Source organism: Scyliorhinus torazame, chromosome 11 (genome assembly GCF_047496885.1).
Source record: "Scyliorhinus torazame isolate Kashiwa2021f chromosome 11, sScyTor2.1, whole genome shotgun sequence".
Lineage (NCBI taxonomy): Eukaryota > Metazoa > Chordata > Chondrichthyes > Carcharhiniformes > Scyliorhinidae > Scyliorhinus > Scyliorhinus torazame.
Genome location: NC_092717.1, coordinates 113,045,522 through 113,063,582, shown reverse-complemented (window position 1 = coordinate 113,063,582; position 18,061 = coordinate 113,045,522). Strand labels below are relative to the sequence as shown.

The 18,061-nt window shown below is 46.7% G+C and overlaps 1 protein-coding gene across 1 annotated transcript in view; it reads left to right on the top strand.

Annotated features, from left to right (window-relative positions):
* The window catches only part of mcmdc2 (minichromosome maintenance domain containing 2), a 204,277-nt gene that overhangs the window by 94,411 nt on the left and 91,805 nt on the right, over positions 1 to 18,061 (top strand). Inside the window, exons 6-8 of the mRNA XM_072467634.1 lie at positions 6,755 to 6,862; positions 10,378 to 10,495; positions 12,266 to 12,532. Of these exons, the coding sequence (XP_072323735.1) occupies positions 6,755 to 6,862; positions 10,378 to 10,495; positions 12,266 to 12,532 (493 nt within the window). The remainder of the gene's footprint in view (positions 1 to 6,754; positions 6,863 to 10,377; positions 10,496 to 12,265; positions 12,533 to 18,061) is intronic.

Genomic DNA, 18,061 nt, shown 5'->3' with positions numbered 1-18,061 from the left:
CATGATGGCTGGGTTTGGTTGTTGGTTGGGTGGGTGTTATTTACTTTGTTGCTTTTCCCCTTGAAAATTGTTAAAATGCCTTAATAAAAATATATATTTTTTAGAAAGTGGGTTTCCTAGAACTGTACACAAACTCCAGCTGAGGTCTAACTAGTGTCTCCTCCTCACAATTTGCAATACTTCCAAGTTTTGTATCCTCCGCAAATGTTAAAATTGTCCCCTGTAAATTGTCCTATGTATCAGGAAAAACAAGTGTCTCAATAAACCCCTGGGGAACAGGACTGCAAACCTTCCTCCAGCATGAAAAAATAGCCATTGAGTATTACTCTCTGCTTCATATTATTCAGCCAATTTTATACCCTCATTGCTACTATCCCTTTTATTCCATGACCGACAACTTTTCTCGCAAGTCTGTTGTATGGCACTATAGCAAATGGCTTTTGAAAGTCCCTGTACACTGCATCAACAGCATTACAGTGGTTAGCACTGTTGCTTCACAGCGCCAGGTACCTGGGTTTGATTCCCGGCTTGGGTCACTGTCAGTGCGGAGTCTTCACATTCTCCCAGTGTCTGCATGGGTTTCCTCTGGGTGCTCCGGTTTCCTCCTACAAGTCCCGATAGACGTGCTGTTGGGTGAATTGGATAGCCTGAATTTTCCCTCAGTGTATCCGAACAGGCGCCGGAGATGGAGACTAGGGGATTTTCACAGTAACTTCATTGCAGTGTTAATGTAAGCCTACTTGTGACACTAATAAAGATTATCACTACCCTCATTGACCTTTCTGTTACCTCTTCAAAAAACTCCAGCAAGTTAGTTAAACATGATTTCCCGTTTAGAAATAAACCCTTCCTAATCAACCCACATTTTTCCATGTGACTACTAATTCTATCCCAATAATTGTTTCTCGAAACTTTCTCACCACTGATATTAAGCAGACAGGGTTGTAATTACTGGGGCTATCCTTCCAACCTTTTTTGAACAAGGCATAACATTTGCAATTCTCCAGTCCTCTGACACCTCCCCTGAGCTCAGAGAAGACTGGGAGCTTATGGCCAGTGCCCCAGCAATTTCCATTCTCACTTCCTTCCTCGGTGGCATGAGGCAGCAGTGTTAACCACTGGGCAGCACGGTAGCACAAGTGGATCGCACTGCAGCTTCACAGCGCCAGGGTCCCAGGTTCGATTCCCTGCTGGGTCACTGTCTGTGAGGAGTCTGCACGTTCTCCCCGTGTTTGCGTGGGTTTCCTCCGGGTGCTCCGGTTTCCACCCACAGTCCAGAGACATGCAGGTTAGGTGGATTGGCCATGATAAATTGCCCTTAGTGACCAAAAAAGGTTAGGAGGTGTTATTGGGTTACGGGGATAGGGTGGAAGTGAGGGCTTAAGTGGGTCGGTGAAGACTCGATGGGCCGAATGGCCTCCTTCTGCACTGTATGTTCTATGCTCTATGCGCCACCGTGCTGCGCTTTCACCGTGTCAACTTTAAGTACCGACACCACTTCAACACTTCCTCCTTATCTATTTTAAACCTTCTAGGGATAGAGTTCCCTTGTCTGTCACCATGGCCTGTGTAACAGCTACCTCCTTGATAATGATGGATTAAAAATATTAATTTAATACCTCAGCCATATGCCTGACTCCATGTGTAAATTTTAATTTTGGTCTCTAATCGACCGTTTTCCTCCTTTTACTACCCTTGTACCATTCATATGCCTATAGAAGTCTTTAGAGTTCCCTTTATGTTGCCTGCCAGATTTTCTCATTATTCCTCTTTGCTTCCCTAATGTGTTTTTCACCTCCCCTCTGATCTTTTTGTTCTCCTCTTGATTCTCAACTATTATTTCTACCTGACTCCTGTCATAAGCACATTTTTTCTTATTTATCTTAATTTCCATCTCCTTTTTCATCCAAGGAGCTCCGGATTTGTTTGCTCTACCTTTCCCTTTTAAGGGAATTTACCTTGACTATGACCAGACTATTTCTTTTTTGAAGATAGCCCATTGTTCAGCTACAACTTTTCCTGACAACTTTTTGTTCCAGTCTAACCAGCCAAGCTCCATCCCATTGAAGTCAGCTCTCCCCAGTTAATTATTCTTACTCTGGATTGCCTATTTTCCTTTTTGATCATCATCTTAAATCATATAATACAAAGATCACTGTCTCCTAAATGTTCCCCTATTGACACTTGATCTACTTGGTTCACCTAATTTCCAAAATCCAGGTCCAGCAGTGCATCCTTTCTTGTTGAACTGGATACATACTGCTGTATAAAATTGTCTTGAACACAATTTACAAGTTTTGCCGCTCTCTGCCCATTACACTACCACTGTCCCAGTCTACATTTGGGTACTTAAAGTCGCCCATTATAATTACTCTGTAATGTTTGCATCACTGTAATTTCCTGCAGATTTGTTCTTTTACATCCTTCTCACCGGTTGACGGTCTATAGACTTCACCGAGCAATGTAATTGCACCTTGTTTGTTCCTTAGCTCTTGTCTAATTGGGTCTGTCCTTGAACCCTCTGGGACATCCTCTTTCTCCAGCACTGCAACGCTCTCCTTAACCTATACTGTCACCCCTCTTTCTTTTCTTCCTTTCTTATTTTTTCTGAACACCTTGTATCCAGGAATATTTAACACCCCCTGCCCTTCCTTGAGCCAGATATCTGTTAATGCCACAACATCATATTTCCACACTACAATCTGCGCCTGTAACTCCCCAGTCTGATTTGCTATACTCCGTGTATTCACATGCAAGTGCTATCTGTCCGTCCCAGTATTTTGCGCATCTTGGTATTCCTCTCTAATATTTCCTCTTGGTTCCCACACCCTTGCCAAGATAGTGTAAAGCCCTCCCAACAGGTGCCATCCCTCAGAGCCAGTCCCAGTGTCTCCGGAATCGAAAGCTCTCCCTCCTGCACCATCTTTCCAGCCACACATTCATCTGCCCTTTACCCCTATTTCTGTACTCACTTTCCCTGGCATTGGGAATAATTAGAAGATTACTACATTTGAGGTCCTGCTTTCTAGTTTTCTACCTAGTTCCATAAACTCTGATTGCAGGATCCCATCCCTCTTCCTATCTTCCTACCAGAGTGACCTGTGTGCCCTGTCAAGTTCTGGAGGGTTTGGGAAACTGCCCCTCCCGACTAGGTTGTCCAGCATTTGGGCGATATAGTCCATTGGATCCCTACCCTCAATGCCCTCTGGCAAGCCCACGATACGGACATTTTATCGTCGGGACCTGTTTTCCTGGTCCTCGACCTTCCCCTTCAGGTTCCCCTGGGCCGCTACCGACGTCTTCACCTCGGCCTCCAGAATCGCGATCGTATCGCCCTGATCCGTTGATGCCTTTTCCAGGTCCAGGATCATCTTTTCCTGGGCTTCCACCTTCTTCCCCAGGCCATCTATCATGCGCTGGATTCCGTCACCACCTCCCTCACCACCACCTGGAACTCCATTTTAATCACCTCCCTCATGGCGGCCAGTTATTCTTTTAAGAAACTCTTCCATCCATCACCTGCTGTGGGGGCAGACGTAGCTGTTCGCTCCTGTTCCGCCGTTCGGGTTGCCGTTTGTCCCTGCTCCTGGTTCGCCAGGGCTTCCACCTCACCTCGTGGGTCCGCTTGTCCGTCCGCCTGTTGCTCGTGCGCCTTTCCACCGCTTCTGCCCTCTCGCTGGCTCCTTGTTGTTGTTCGCCCCGTTTGGGTTTGGGAGAGTTTTGGGTGGCTTTTTGGGCCAAAAATCTTCTTCGCACTTCCACCTCAGACCTTTGGACGGCCAGCACTCGAACCTCACCGGCTGGCCCCTGCTCTTCTGGGGCAGGCTTCTCTTGTGCAGGATCCTCCCCGAGCAGGCCCTGTGCCGTCAGCCTCCGTGCATCTGTAACGGCAGCTGTGGCCAGGTAGATAGCAAACATCGCTGGTTGCACTCCAATATTCATTCTCTGTAGGGGAGAAAAGAGAAGACATATTAGCAAGATGGGTATTTCCGTACCCATCCAAATCTAACAGACTGCATGGTGACCCTGAGTTGCATTTCATCTCCACCCTCCACATGTTCCATCCAAACTCCCCCCTCCACACCTCCGCCGTTCCCCCCGATATGTTGCATTCTACACAGCACCCTGTCCCCATCAGTGAGTGGCATCGGGCCTGTGATGCGGGGAGCCTCTATCCTCACCACCTGTCCCTGTCAACAGGTGGCTGTCACAACATGTGTCAGCGATAGCCTCTGCGACCCCTGTCCTGATTCCTCCAGTGGGTTATACTGTGGGTATCCCCATTGGATGGGCCATGTGTTATCCCTCCAGCAGAGTTGAACCTGGTTGTGCGGTGAAGCGGGCCACCAATTGCCTCCATGCTTTCGAGGCTTGTCTGTGGGCAAGGCCTACAGATGGGGGTGAGGCAGGGAAGAGTAGCTGCAGTGTGAAAAGGGTCCTGAGTGTGACACACAAGTTGTGACACCAAAGAGAAAATGCTGGAAAATCTCAGCAGGTCTGGCAGCATCTGCAGGGAGAGAAAAGAGCTAACGTTGCGAGTCTAGGTGACCCTTTGTCCAAGTTGTGACAACCTGACCAGAGACAGGATGGATGGGAGCAGGGACATGGTGGGCAAGCAGGGTTTGGAGACAGCTGGTGGTCCTACGGAGTGGGCTAGCTAATAGTGTCACTGGTGAGGCCTTTGTCCTGCGAGGGGCAATGTGCCAGGGTGGGTGCCAAAGGCCATGATGCATGTGTTCTTTGTTTGGGGTGAGCTCGGCTATTCTCCTGCTTTCCCTGCAGTGGGGCTGTGCTTCTGATGCATGCACTGAGGAGTGCCAACAACTGGTGTGCCACTGATTGAGCTTGGCCATGCCCATCCTGTTAATGATTCAGTTAGGGCCTGAGGTTTCCAGAGGTGTGGCCTGGATGGGAAATGTGAGGGCCACGAAGAATCCAGCACAAGTTTGTAGAGTCCAACAGAAAGTAACTTTATTTACAACAATATGTATACAGTATCAGCAGTTCACTACTGGTTCCCTCCCTAGCCGGTACCACACTGGCCAGCTCTATTTATACAGCTGCACTGATTGCAGCATCACCCTCCCCTCCACTCCACCCCAGTGGGAAAGCTCATATTCCTCAATAAACATAGGATAACCAATTGTCCCCAGTCAATAGGATCCAGGCAGGTTATAACAGTGGGCTCCCAAATGACTAGAGGGTCTCTAAACAACCCCAGGACACAGTGAGCAGTCATCATAGTGAGCAGCCAGGGGCCATTTGTACAAAATATACTACAGCAATGGCAGCCTGAACCAGGCCAGCACGGTCCCGATGGGGACACCCTGAATCCACGGAGCTGTCGCCAAGTCACTCCCCGCTACTTGCCCACCTCCCCCCACCTGCCCTGGTAGCCACCCCCCAGAAAGCGCTACAATTTTTAACAGTGTTTGAAACTTTGCTTACCTTCTCCCTCCTCCTCAACAGTCATGGCACCCAGTTCCCGTTTGTAAATACCGGTAGTAAATCGTGCCCGCGTGACTTCCGCCTAAGGGGGTGCAGCATCACAGAGTATACTGGGTCAAATGCACAGATCACATTTAAATGCATGCAAATGCCGGTTTTACATGTCCCAGCCGGTGCCACCAGGGAGGAATCGGAGCATGCCGCCCGAATCGGCGCCGAGCGCGGACCTATCTTGGCTGAACGGCTGATTCTCTGCCTGATCGTGGTTCGCATTTGCGGCGTCGCAAGGTGAAGAATTTCCTTATATGACTTGATGTCATATTTTGTTTTATAATGTTCCTGTGAAATACCTTTAGATGTCTTATTATGTCAATATTAATAAAAGTTGTTGCTTCAATAGACTGGATTATTATTCTTACATAATTGCACTTCTGGGAAAAACTGTATGAAGTAAGAGATATGCTTCCTTTTAGTTTTACAGGGTTCTTTAGAAAGAGTATGAAGCATAAAAATTTGGAAGTTTGACTTTTTTTTTAATGAAGTATCACATAGCTGAGAGAAGAAATGAAAAATACAAAAATGTAAATGCATGTTAGATATTGCACATTGTCCTCTCTTCAACATCTTACATTTGTGAAACATTGCAAGTCTCAAGCAAGCCTTTCAGTATTCAGTTGGAAGTTGAAATATTTCACTGTTCATACAATAGAACCAAGGATAGGCAAATCAATCCTCAAACCTCTTACGATGTTCAATTGTTTCTAGAATAATGTGTAGTTCAGATCAATTTACCCTCCTTTGCTGCACATCCCCTGATGTTCTTACCAATTAAAAATTCAACAAAATCAGTTTTGCAATACCAATTGACCTATTATCCATTGCTTTTTCTGACAGTGAGTTCCAGTTTTCACTACCTTTTGTGCAGAAAGATGTTTCTTGTTTCACTTCTAAATGTTCTCATTTGAAAATTATGCCGTCTTGTTCTTGAGTCTCCAGCCAATGGAAATACTGGAGTCATCTTATAGAATCCTTTCATCATTTTGAACACCTTGATGAGATCACCTTCTGTCATCTAAACTCAAGAGAGTACAAATTTGTTCTCAGAATTTAACCCTTTAAGTCCTGATATCAGTCGAGAGCATCTGCAATTCAAGGTCAACATGTACTTAATTGCTTCCATTAAATTACTATAACTTAAATAATGGTGACTTGAAAACACATAAATAATAGTTCCTGTAAATTCTGCAATACAACAAACTACATTTGTTAAAATATTAATTTTGGTTTGTTTATACTTTTTCAAAAGACAAACAGCTTGTTGAAATGATTGATGCAGCTGCCCTCAGTATTATTAAAGGAAATCAAGTCAACAGATCATATACCAGATACCAGTCTTTCACTGTATTTTTAAGGGGTAAGTTTGCTTTTTTATTGTAACCTGGGCTGAAGTTCTACTTCTACAGTTTTATTGAAATGGTAAACAATATTTCAAAGTTAGCAATCTCAAAAATTAATAAATTCCTCTGTCACAAGTAAATGTTTGTTTTTGTCGAGTAGTCTTGTAAAATGATACTACTTCACTCAAATTAGTGGACTAGAACTTTAACCTTTGATATCTTATTTCTGTTTATTGATAGATACAGATATAATGAAATAAAAAGGTGACAGGTTTTGTAAAGCAGATTTAGTATGTTCCCGTGTTTGGCTGTACAACTGGCTTATTTTTTAAAATAAATACATTTATTGCATTTCATAAACATTAGCCACATTACCATCAAACGAAAAACCAAAAAATTGAAATACAGAGTCATAAAGTTATATGTATACATTTTTCCTGATAATTGTTTCAAACATATCAACCCCATTATAAACTAAACTCCCCTAACAATTGACGGTGTCCAAGTCCTTAAAAAATTAGATAAATTGTTAATAATAATAATCTTTATTGTCACAAGTAGGCATACATTAACATTGCAATGCCCCTAGTCGCCACATTCTGCTGCCTGTTCAGGTACACAGAGGGAGAATTCAGTATGTCCAATTGACCTAACAGCACGTCTTTCAGGACTTGTGGAAGGAAACCGGAGCACCCGGAAGAAACCCACACAGACATAGAACATGCAGACTCGGCACAGACAGTGGTCCAACGGGAATCGAACCCTGGACCCTGGCGCATGAAGCAACAGTGCTAACCACTGTGCTGCCTTGACTGGTTCATTACACGCAGATGGATTTCCTGTAAAAATACAACATCAGAGTTTAGATTCTTAAGATGGACAAAAGTCCTAGCCCTCTTCACGTGGCCATTTTGACCACTAACATTCCATGTTACTAAGCAAAGTGGAGGTCCCACATTACTCCCTACACCGGTGTCAGCCATATCCACTGAGGAACATCAAGCAAGGGATTTTGGAAATAGAAAGTGCGCAGACGCTCCCAAGATCGCAGCCAAGCCAAGTCATATGACCTGATAAGTAAAGATTCATAGACACTATCAATCAACCAACATTAACATCCTTCCCTACCTTTCCCTCTCCATGCCAACAATGCCCCTTATCAATATTAACAAACAATAAGTTATCCCGAAGCCCTACTTAACAAGACCCTATTAAAAGTACAGTCTAAGTTCCTCTTCATTAACAGTTTGTGAGGAGCTGCAGCAAACCCTCTCTTATCATTTCTATCAGCTAACCGCATCATTAGTTGGGAGGCTTTTCATTCAATTATATATGGAAAAGACAACACTTATTTAATTTGAAACGCTACATTAAAAAAAACCACATGTCAAACCCAACTAAAACTACAAACCCCAACATCAGTAAAAATAATCAATATATAAACGCCTGGACATTGTTGTACATAATAGAGCAAACAGGAAGAAGTATTAAACAGAGTTCAGATTAAGTCTTTGACTAAAGGAGTTTGCTTCTTCAGGAGAATCAAAGAAATGGGGCTGGATTCTCCGCCGGCGGGATTCTCCGTTGCGCCGGCTGAGCACCAACGCCCCTGTTTCCTGATGGCATGGGGTGGCCACAATGGGAAATCCCCTTGGCAGTGGTGGGAACGGAGAATTCCGCTGCCAGCGAGGATGTGTCGCCCAGGAAAACACGGCTGGTGGACCTGAGAATTCTGCCCACGATCCTTTCCCCCAACTGTCGCATGGAGGAGGGCTGGTTAGATCATACCAAACCTAAATCCTTTTTGATATAGGATGGACTTCACACGGTTAAAGGCAACTCTTCTCTTTGCCAAGTCCGCACTCACATCCTGGTAGAATCGGATTGAGTGGCCCCCCTCACTTTATCTCCTGATGTTCCCTGGCCCAACGAAGGACCTGCTCTTTCTTTTTAAAGTTGTGGAACCTGATGATAACTACATGGGTGGTTCCCTAGCTCGAGGCCTCGGTCGCAAAGAGTGATGAGCTGTGTCTTGCTCGGTGGCGGGGCACTAACATACCCTCACATACCATTTTATAATACTAATAAAGTAATCAATCGGGGTGTTTCTCTCTATCCCCTCGGGTAAACCCACAATGCGGACATTTTGTCTTCATGACCGGTTCTCCAGCTCGTTTATTTAAACCCTCAGATTTTTGTTGGTCTTGATTACTGAGGTCAAGTCGGCCTTTAAGTACATGGTCTGACAGGGCTGTTTCAATACCTTTCACCGTGGCACCATGCGCTGCAACAATTTTATTTATTTTTTCTAATTTTACCTTCATGGGGGCCAGAGCTTCATCAAAAGAATTTTTAAATTCTGCTGCCATCGTCACTATGCAGCCAATGTCGTTCGCCGTCAGCAGCGTGTTTGGTAGGGGAGAAGGAGAGCCAGCCCCCGCCATCTTTATTTTAAAATATTTATTTTCACCATATTTTCATCATTTTCACCATACAAAGAAAAAAAACAACGACGAAACAACCCCAACAATATAAAACCTAAAACATAGACTCGTAGAGTAAAATACGAAAACAACCGCCCCTCCCCTCCTTAGCATTCAACGGCAACCAACTCCCGAAACTGCATAATAAACAAAGCCGAAGAATTGTAGAACCCATCTTTCCCCCCCCCCCCGCCCCTCAGCTCAAACCACCTACTCCAGGGTCAAAAACCCCAGCAGGTCCCCCCACCACGCCGAGGCACAGGGTGGAGAAGCTGAGAGGTGAAGGCTAAAACGTCTCCCTCCGCACCCACCTGCAACTTGGGCAATCCAACACCCTGAAAATGGCTTCTAGGGGACCAGGCTCCACATTCATATGCAAAACTTCCAAGATAGTGCTAAATACCTTTCCAGCTTCGACCAAAACATATGAATATGGTTTGCGGGGCCCCTCCCACATCGCTCACAAACATCCTCCACCCCCTCAAACAGCCGGCTCATCTTTGATTTTGTGAGGTGCGCCCTATACACAACCTTCAATTGTGTCAGTCCCAACCTCGCGTACGAGGTTGAGCATTCACCCTTTGCAGAACCTCACACTACAGCCCACCATAGTAAAACATTCATTTTAATTGCCTGCACCCGACCCACCTTGCCAAATCAGCTTTTACCATCCCCACCAAACTAGTAAAATTATACCTTCGGAGCCCACCCCAATCCAATAAAAATAATAATAATCTTCAGTAGTCTCACAAGTAGGCTTACATTAACGCTGCAATGAAGTTACTGTGAAAATCCCCACACTACGCCACACTAGTCACCATACTACGCTGCCTGTTCGGGTACACTGAAGGAGAATTCCTAATGCCCCAGGCCGGGAATCGAACCCGGGTCCCTGGCGCTGTGAAGCAAAAGTGCTCACCACTGTGCTACCGTGGTGCCCTGCACCCCCAAGTATCTAAAGTGGGTTTCCAGCCACTTGAGAAGACAAACATTTTTTAAAGTGACATTCTCATGACAGTTGGAAATTTGAAATACTTATTCTTTTTAAGATGAGCTTACGGGCAGTATGAAGATGGGTGATAGATACTATGTAATAGGAATTCCAACTCATATATACAGTGGTTCACAGCTACAATTATGTATGGAAGCAAACAGCCTACGGCCCTGGTTTTCAAATGGTAAGATCAATGTTAATTTGTGATACTTAGGAAGAATCCTATCTGAGATCAGTAACTTTAAATTATAAAATAGCTGAATGTAGTATATACAAATCTTTTGAGTTCAGTTGATAGTTTGTGAAGAGCCTAAGATCTCAATGCTCTTCATTGAAAGGGATGAAAGCCAAGCAATACTTTCAGAATCCCCTTTTAATATTATTAAATATTCATGTTTAGAGTGCAGTGACATGTTCCTGATGATCTGAAGATATTGCAAGTTTTCACTTTAACTCTTGCAAAAATGTACGTTATGCAATTAGCAACTCTTGTTTATAGCACAAGTGCTAATGGGAACTGGATTTTACTGTCTTCATCAGTTGTCAGTTTGAGGAAGGCAGAGGTGAATACAGTTATACTCAAAACAAATACACCTGCCTCTGACCTTTTCATTACCAATTTTCTCCCTTCCATTTTAAGGGCACCAGGTAGCTTCCACTGCCTTGACCATTATTATTCTTGTTTGAACCCTTACAGGAAGGGAATCAGTTGGCTTTTTGAGCATGGGACATATTACAGCCGATACTAATTAGTCTTCAGTCTAACTTCTCCATACATGTACTTCCATGAGACAAACGGAAAATCGCCGGTGGGCGGCGTGAATCCTGCCCCGCCGATCCGACGGCGGCTGCCGAATTCTCCGGCGCCGATTTTCGGGCAGGGATCACGCCGCGCTGGTCGGCGGGCATTGGCAGCGGCCCCCCCCCGGCAATTCCCCGGGCCCCGATGGACCAAGCGGCCGCGCATTTCTGGCCAGTCCTGCCGGCGTGAAATGGACATGGTCCATCCCGACGGGGCCTGGCTTGGAGGGCGGCGAGCGGAGTCCTCGGGGTGGCACGGGGGGATCCGGCTCCAGGGGGCCCCCACGGTGGTCTGGCCCACGATCGGGGCCCACCGGTCTGCAGGCGGGCCTGTGTCATGGGGTCACTCTTTCACTCCGCACCGGCCTCTGTAAGGCTCCGCCACGGCCGGCACGGAGAAGAACCCCCCCCCCGCGCATGCACAGGAACACACCGGCGGTTCTGCGCCTGCGCCAACCTGCGCCAGCCCTTTGGCACCGGTTGGCGCAGCACCAACCCTGCCGGCGCCGGCCTAGTCCCCAGAAGTGCTGAGGATTCCGCAACTTCTGGGCGGCCCAACGCCAGAGTGGTTCGCGCCGCTCTTGGCATGCCGGCGTCAGGCCATCCCGCCAATTGTGGGAGAATCCCGGCCCAAATCTCTGATCCTCAATTGAGGCACTGAAGCCAGTTGTAGCATTTCAATTACAGTCCCAACTGTATCTGTACCAGTGGTTCAACTAAGATCGGCTAACATGTAACTGGCTAGGGATTGAACTTTGGATCTCCTTGGTGTGTGTGCCTCAACTACTCACTGGATAAACTCAGTGAGCCATTGTTATTGGTACTAGTAAAGATTTAAGAGAACTGAACAGTTTTGTTTCTAACTTTCAAACCTTTGAACTTTGGTTAGCACCAGCAGTAGTTGTCCTGTATCCTTACTGCTTACTAATATGACACAATCTCGCCAGTTGATCTCATCACCAGCCTGTAAATATATATATTTGGTTTTGTATTGAACATACAGCATTGATATATTGCCCAATTGTATACTATAGTAGTGACAAAAGCACACTATTAATACAGCATAAAAGATTAAACTAACTTGAGCAGTTTCAAACTGTGCTTGAAATCAGTATAAACACAAATTGTTGAATCTGCTTAAGTAATAAAAATAATTATTGTTCTTGTAAAGATCCGTCTTTCATCAGTGAAAACTTCAAATATCTACTGTCTATCACAGCGTCTTCACCCTGGAGATTCACAGCCATTCTGGCTGACGTTTTTGCTGCACAGATTGTTCCTCCAGGAACTTACAACATGCTCAAACTCAGCATGCTACTGAGTCTGGTTCAGACCTGCAATAAAGAAAAGCAGTCTATGGAATCTTTAGACATTTTAGTTCTTACAAGTGATCCAGTAACAGTCGACAGGTACTATCTCATGTTACTTAACTTCATGTATAATTTCTATAAGACAATGGAAAGAACTGTATCTACTAGATTTTAAGGTCTAATTTAGAAGATATGCAGAATATTTTTATATCTCTCCAGGATTATGAAATACTATTTTTCCATTAGGTCTGTTCTTCTGCAGATCAGTAGCAACTGATATCCGAATTCCATAATTAATGTGTCATAATGTATGGGGGTGGGTCGCCCCCATACTTGGGGGTGGAGGAGGTATCACGGCATTCTGGGGGTGGGGGGCTGCCATGCGCTGGGGGGTGTCGGGCAGATTTGTGGTGCGGGTGAGGGGGGATCCAGGTCCGATTGTCAGTGCGGGGGGTTGGAGACAAGTTGCAGTTGGGGGGGGGGGGGGGGGGGGGGTGCTGCTGCTAAAGATGGCGGCCTGATAACGGGATCCCCGAAGAGAATCTCTTCGTATTCCACGCCCACGCAAATTTATGCATGGCGTGGAACGTGGAACACTGAATTGCGTCTTGCTTCACGACCGCAAGGGGGTGGTATAACTAGTGCAATTCAACTCCGGTGGGAGAACATTGGGCAGGATTCTCCTGAAAAATTTCCAAGTGTGGTAGCGAGTGTGAATTACCGCGAGCTTCCCGGCGCTCAGCCCAGCGAAGCCGGCAATGCAAGTCAACGTTAATTGGTCCACTTAAAGAGGCCTCACGGTCTTCTCGACGCAAAGAACACCTCACCAGCTGATTCGCCAGGACCATGCTCGCTAGCCCCCCCCCCCCCCCCCCCCGCCCCCCCCCCCCCCCCCCCCGCTAACAAGGTCGAACAGCATTTAAACTCCACTTGCCCAGCCAGCCCCAGCCAACTTGCAATAATGCCGCCAATGAGACCAGCCCCACGATTCAAGGACGCTGACCTGAGGAAACTCCTGGATGCAGTGGAGACCAGGAAGGATGTCCTGTTCCCCCGGGCATCCCAGAGTGTGAGCCACAAGGCAGCCAGTGCTGCCTGGGCTGAGGTGGCCGCAGCCGTAAGTCCCAACAGTATGACCAAGAGGACCGGCCAGCAGTGCAGGAAGAAGGTTAACGACTTACACCGGGCAGCACGAGTGAGTACACAGCCCCACTCAAGGGAGCATCCATCCCCCCAACTCTCCTAGTGACCCCCAGCCCTCCCTTCCCCCTCCTCCCCAACCCCACCCGCACACGCCTGTTTTGTTATATTTCCTTTGTAACATAAGCGGCTTCCTTGTGTTGCATTTGTCAAGGAAGGTCGAGACATGTAAATAACTTCAACTCATTTATTTACACTATGTACACTTTTATAACTTGAGTTCGACACTACTGCTAATCCTATTATAGCTACCTAACTGACCCTGTGCCTCTCCTCACTGACTGTCTCCACTGGCCAAAAGGGCGGATCATGTGTGTGGTGTCCTTTATGTATGGGTTGATGTAATGCCCCCCTGTGGTCGTGTCACCTCCTTGTGTATCGTGAATGTCCATTGGTCGCCTCCTATCTAACTTATCTATTGGTTGAGTGTGTGTGTGTGTGATGTTTCTGGTGCTCCCTCTAGTGTCTGTCTAGCTTACATGTATTTACAGTGATGCACATCACCACAACGCCCTCTCCCACCACTGAACCACGCATGTGGCTAACAATGCCCTCTCTGCGTCTCCTCAGGAAAAGCTCTCCCACAACCGATGGGAGAGGGCCTAGACCGGCGGTGGGGTGCCGGACATAAGAATTCTCACCTCCGTCGAGGAGCGGGTCCTGGAGATGACTGGGGTGGCCAACAACCGCTTCTCTGTCATCTGAGGGAACCATTATAACATTGAGCAACCTCCGCACATTCACCGGCAACTGCCGCCCCTTCACAAACCCCGTCTGGTCCTTGCCTATCACCCTCAGCACACAACCCTCTATCCGCATCGCCAGCATCTTCGATAACAGCTTTACATTCAACAGTGAGATCAGGCGGTACGATCCACACTGCTCTGAGTCCTTGTCCTTCTTTACAATGAGCGCTATCGAAGCCTGAGACAGCGTGGGGAGAAGCTTCCCCCTCACCATCGACTCATTATACATCGCCACCAGTAGAGGCCTCAGCTCCAACCCAAACTTCCTATAGAACTCAACTGGGAACCCACCTGGACCCACAGAGTGGACCCCCCCCCCCCCAGAGGCCAGCTGCAAGCACACAATGCATTGAGGTGAAGGAAAGGCAGGCGGCCACAAGGACATGGCATGGGTGAGACAGGCTGCCTCAAGGACCTCAGGTGAGTGAGGTGAGAATGGGAGATTATGAGATATGGGGGGAGACTGTATGAGGATGTGGGGTGGGGGGGGGAAGAGTGTGAGGCTGTGGGGGGAGGACCAGTGTGTGAGGGAGTTTCAGGGGGAGGGTGAGTTTGTGAGGGGTTGCAGGAGGGTATGTGAGGGGGATGTGGGGATGGAGAGTTTGTGAGGGGGGAATGAGCGGGGGGAGAGTCAAGTGAGTGTTGTTTGAAATCCATGATCAGAATCACAGAATCATGGAATCTACAGCTTCAGTATTAAAAGATGAATCCCATTTTAGCAGAGCTAGAACCTCATTAAAGGGTTGGATTGACTGTGCAATTGCCTGCTCTTTCAGAGACTTTATTAGCTGCCTAAAATTAAGATCAGTTTCTTTCACAATATGAAGTGACACTATCAATCTAGTAGCCAAAAACACAGAAAAATGAAGGCGAAGCAAGAGGATGAAGTAAAGCAAAAAGAAAGTTTGTCATTTTATTTTAAAAAGCTCAAAGTATTGAACAGTGCACATTTATCCAAAGGTACGGGCAAATTATCTGATGACTTGCTGATTTCTCGAGATACCACATTGTCTGCAAATGTTGAACAAATGGACTCTGAAATGACAACAGAACTACAAGATATTTCTGATTCTCTAGGAAGTAAGGGAATAAACTTACCCTAAAGACATTGCCTTTTGTACAAATATGTTTCACTGGGTATGATAGAATATTTTGTACTAAATAAACCGGAAAGCATAGGCAATATGGAAAATTTGAGAAAAAGTTGGAGGTTGGAGGCCAAAATCAGGGTTGAAGTCTTCATCAGTCCTATTTTCTGAGGGTGAAAGGAAATGGGATGATGGAAGATAAGTTGGGGGAGGGGCGCGGGGAGGTGTGATAAAATTAAGGTGAGCACAGGGCCCTACTAACTGTAAATCCGCCTCTGGTCTGGGCCATAGGTACGGTACATTAAGAGTGGCAATGAAGAATTGTGATCCATGGTCAAAACATTTAAAAATATGGGTACCCCTTTAAGAGATCAGAGATTCCAAAATGGCTCCATTGGTATTGCCAAGGAGAAGATTTTTGCATGCTTTGAACTTTTGGCGTGACTTTTAAAATGGTGGCGACATACCAGGAAGACGAGGAATAAGCTGCAAAATGGCCACAGGCCAGGTTGTGTACTGTGGGTCTGTTGAATGGCAGCGTGCTGCCACGGGTCAAGTCTTGCTGGCTGGGAGGCCGGACATTTTGCAAGATACTTGGCTTTTCATTTAAATGGGGGTTTCTGCATGTTCAATGTTTATTTTTCTTTAGTCGTACTCCGGACCCAGGGGCCACATGGAGGGGCTGCTGAGTTATTGGTTGGGCTAGCAACAACTATGCAACTGAGTTTCCTGCCTGATTGATTTATAAAGAAATAGTTCACAGGAGTGGCTCCCCTGGAACTTTGAAAAGGTTGTATCTCACCCTGCAGGCTGCTAGCTCTGCTTTGTTGAAGCTGCTTTCACAGGAATCCTGTGGCAACTTTAGCTTGAGCTTAACTTACGTCTTTTTTTCTGTTGCCTGGATCTTCTGTCTCTGGAGCTTTTCAGGTGAGTTTCTTCAGCTTCTTGAGTGAGGGTTTCCTGAGCAGGAATTTGTTGCTGGTGTCCTTTTCTTGAACTATGTACATATTTATAGTAGAGGATTCAGGTATGAAGAGGACTCCATGACATGCCTTTATATATTGTTACCTAGCTCTACACTGCCAAAGCTTTAGGTCATGTGCCTTCTTACATCACTGGTGGATGGTGCTATATTCAGTCCCGGGCTAACCCTTACTGACTCTTCTACTACATCCTCCAGTTAGATGTTTAATTATCTACCACTATGAACAATTTGATGTGGCTCTACCCACAGTTTCATTCTCGCACATTTAAACTAGATCCATCATTTGAGGAGCTGACTCGATTTGCTTTATACAATGTTAGGTCATGTTTTCATAGTCATTTGACAACTTTTAAGCAGATGAATGAAATGAAATGAAATGAAAATCGCTTATTGTCACAAGTAGGCTTCAATGAAGTTACTGTGAAAATCCCCTAGTCGCCACATTCCGGCACCTGTTCGGGGAGGTTGTTACGGGAATTGAACCGTGCTGCTGGCCTGCCTTGGTCTGCTTTCAAAGCCAGCGATTTAGCCCAGTGTGCTAAACAGCCCCAGTGGAGGCTGGACAATTGTTTATATACCCAGGATAACCAAAAGCCATGATGCATGATCAATTACACAAAGACGAGAGTAGGATGTAATCGAGGCTTTATTACACTGAGATGTGTGGCCTCCTACAGCAGCTAATGAAATAGCTGCTGTACTGGGAGCACACATATTTATACTCCACCTATTGTGCGGAGCCAGAAGGCAGGGATCTACCCCCGTACCTGTAGTACAGGGGCCTTACCGTAAAGCACCTATATCAACATCCTATATATACAATATATACATCAGTGGTGACTACCACATTCACCCCCTGTTAAAAAAAATGAGTCCAGTGGGGGGGAGGGGGGGGGGGGTGGAGAACTATATACAGAAAGTTGTGTTTTAAAAGTATAGATAATATTACAAATTCAGGCGGTCCGGTGCCTTGATCTGTCGTTAAGAGCGCCGCAGTGCTGGTGGCGACTCTGGCGGCGACTTGGTCTTTGGTGACTCCGGGAGCGTGTCGTAATCGTCTTCATCCCCGGGTGTGAGCAAGGGGAGGACGGATTGTCCCGGAGCGGGGGCTGCGGTGGGGTGCGTCGGGGTGGGGAGCGGGGGAACCAGCTGGTGCCAGGTCCCTGAGGAAGACTGTGTCTTGGCAGCCGTCGGGGTATGCTACGTAGGCATACTGCGGGTTAGCGTGAAGTAGCTGTACCCTCACAACCAACGGGCCCGCCTTGTGGAGTCGAACGTGTTTATGGAGGAGAACGGGTCCTGGAGCTGCCAGCCATGTCGGGAGTGAAACCCCGGAGGTGGACTTCCTAGGGAAGGCAAAGAGACGTTCATGGGGGGTTTCATTAGTCGCGGTGCACGGGAGCGACCGAATGGAGTGAAGTGCGTCGGGGAGGACCTCCTGCCAGCGGGAGGTCGGGAGTTTTCTGCAACGTAGGGCCAGCTGAACGGCCCTCCAGACCGTCCCATTCTCCCTCTCCACCTGCCTATTTCCCCTGAGGTTGCAGCTGGTCATCCTGTTCGAGGCAATGCCCCTGTTGAGCAGGTACTGGCGCAGCTCATCGCTCATGAA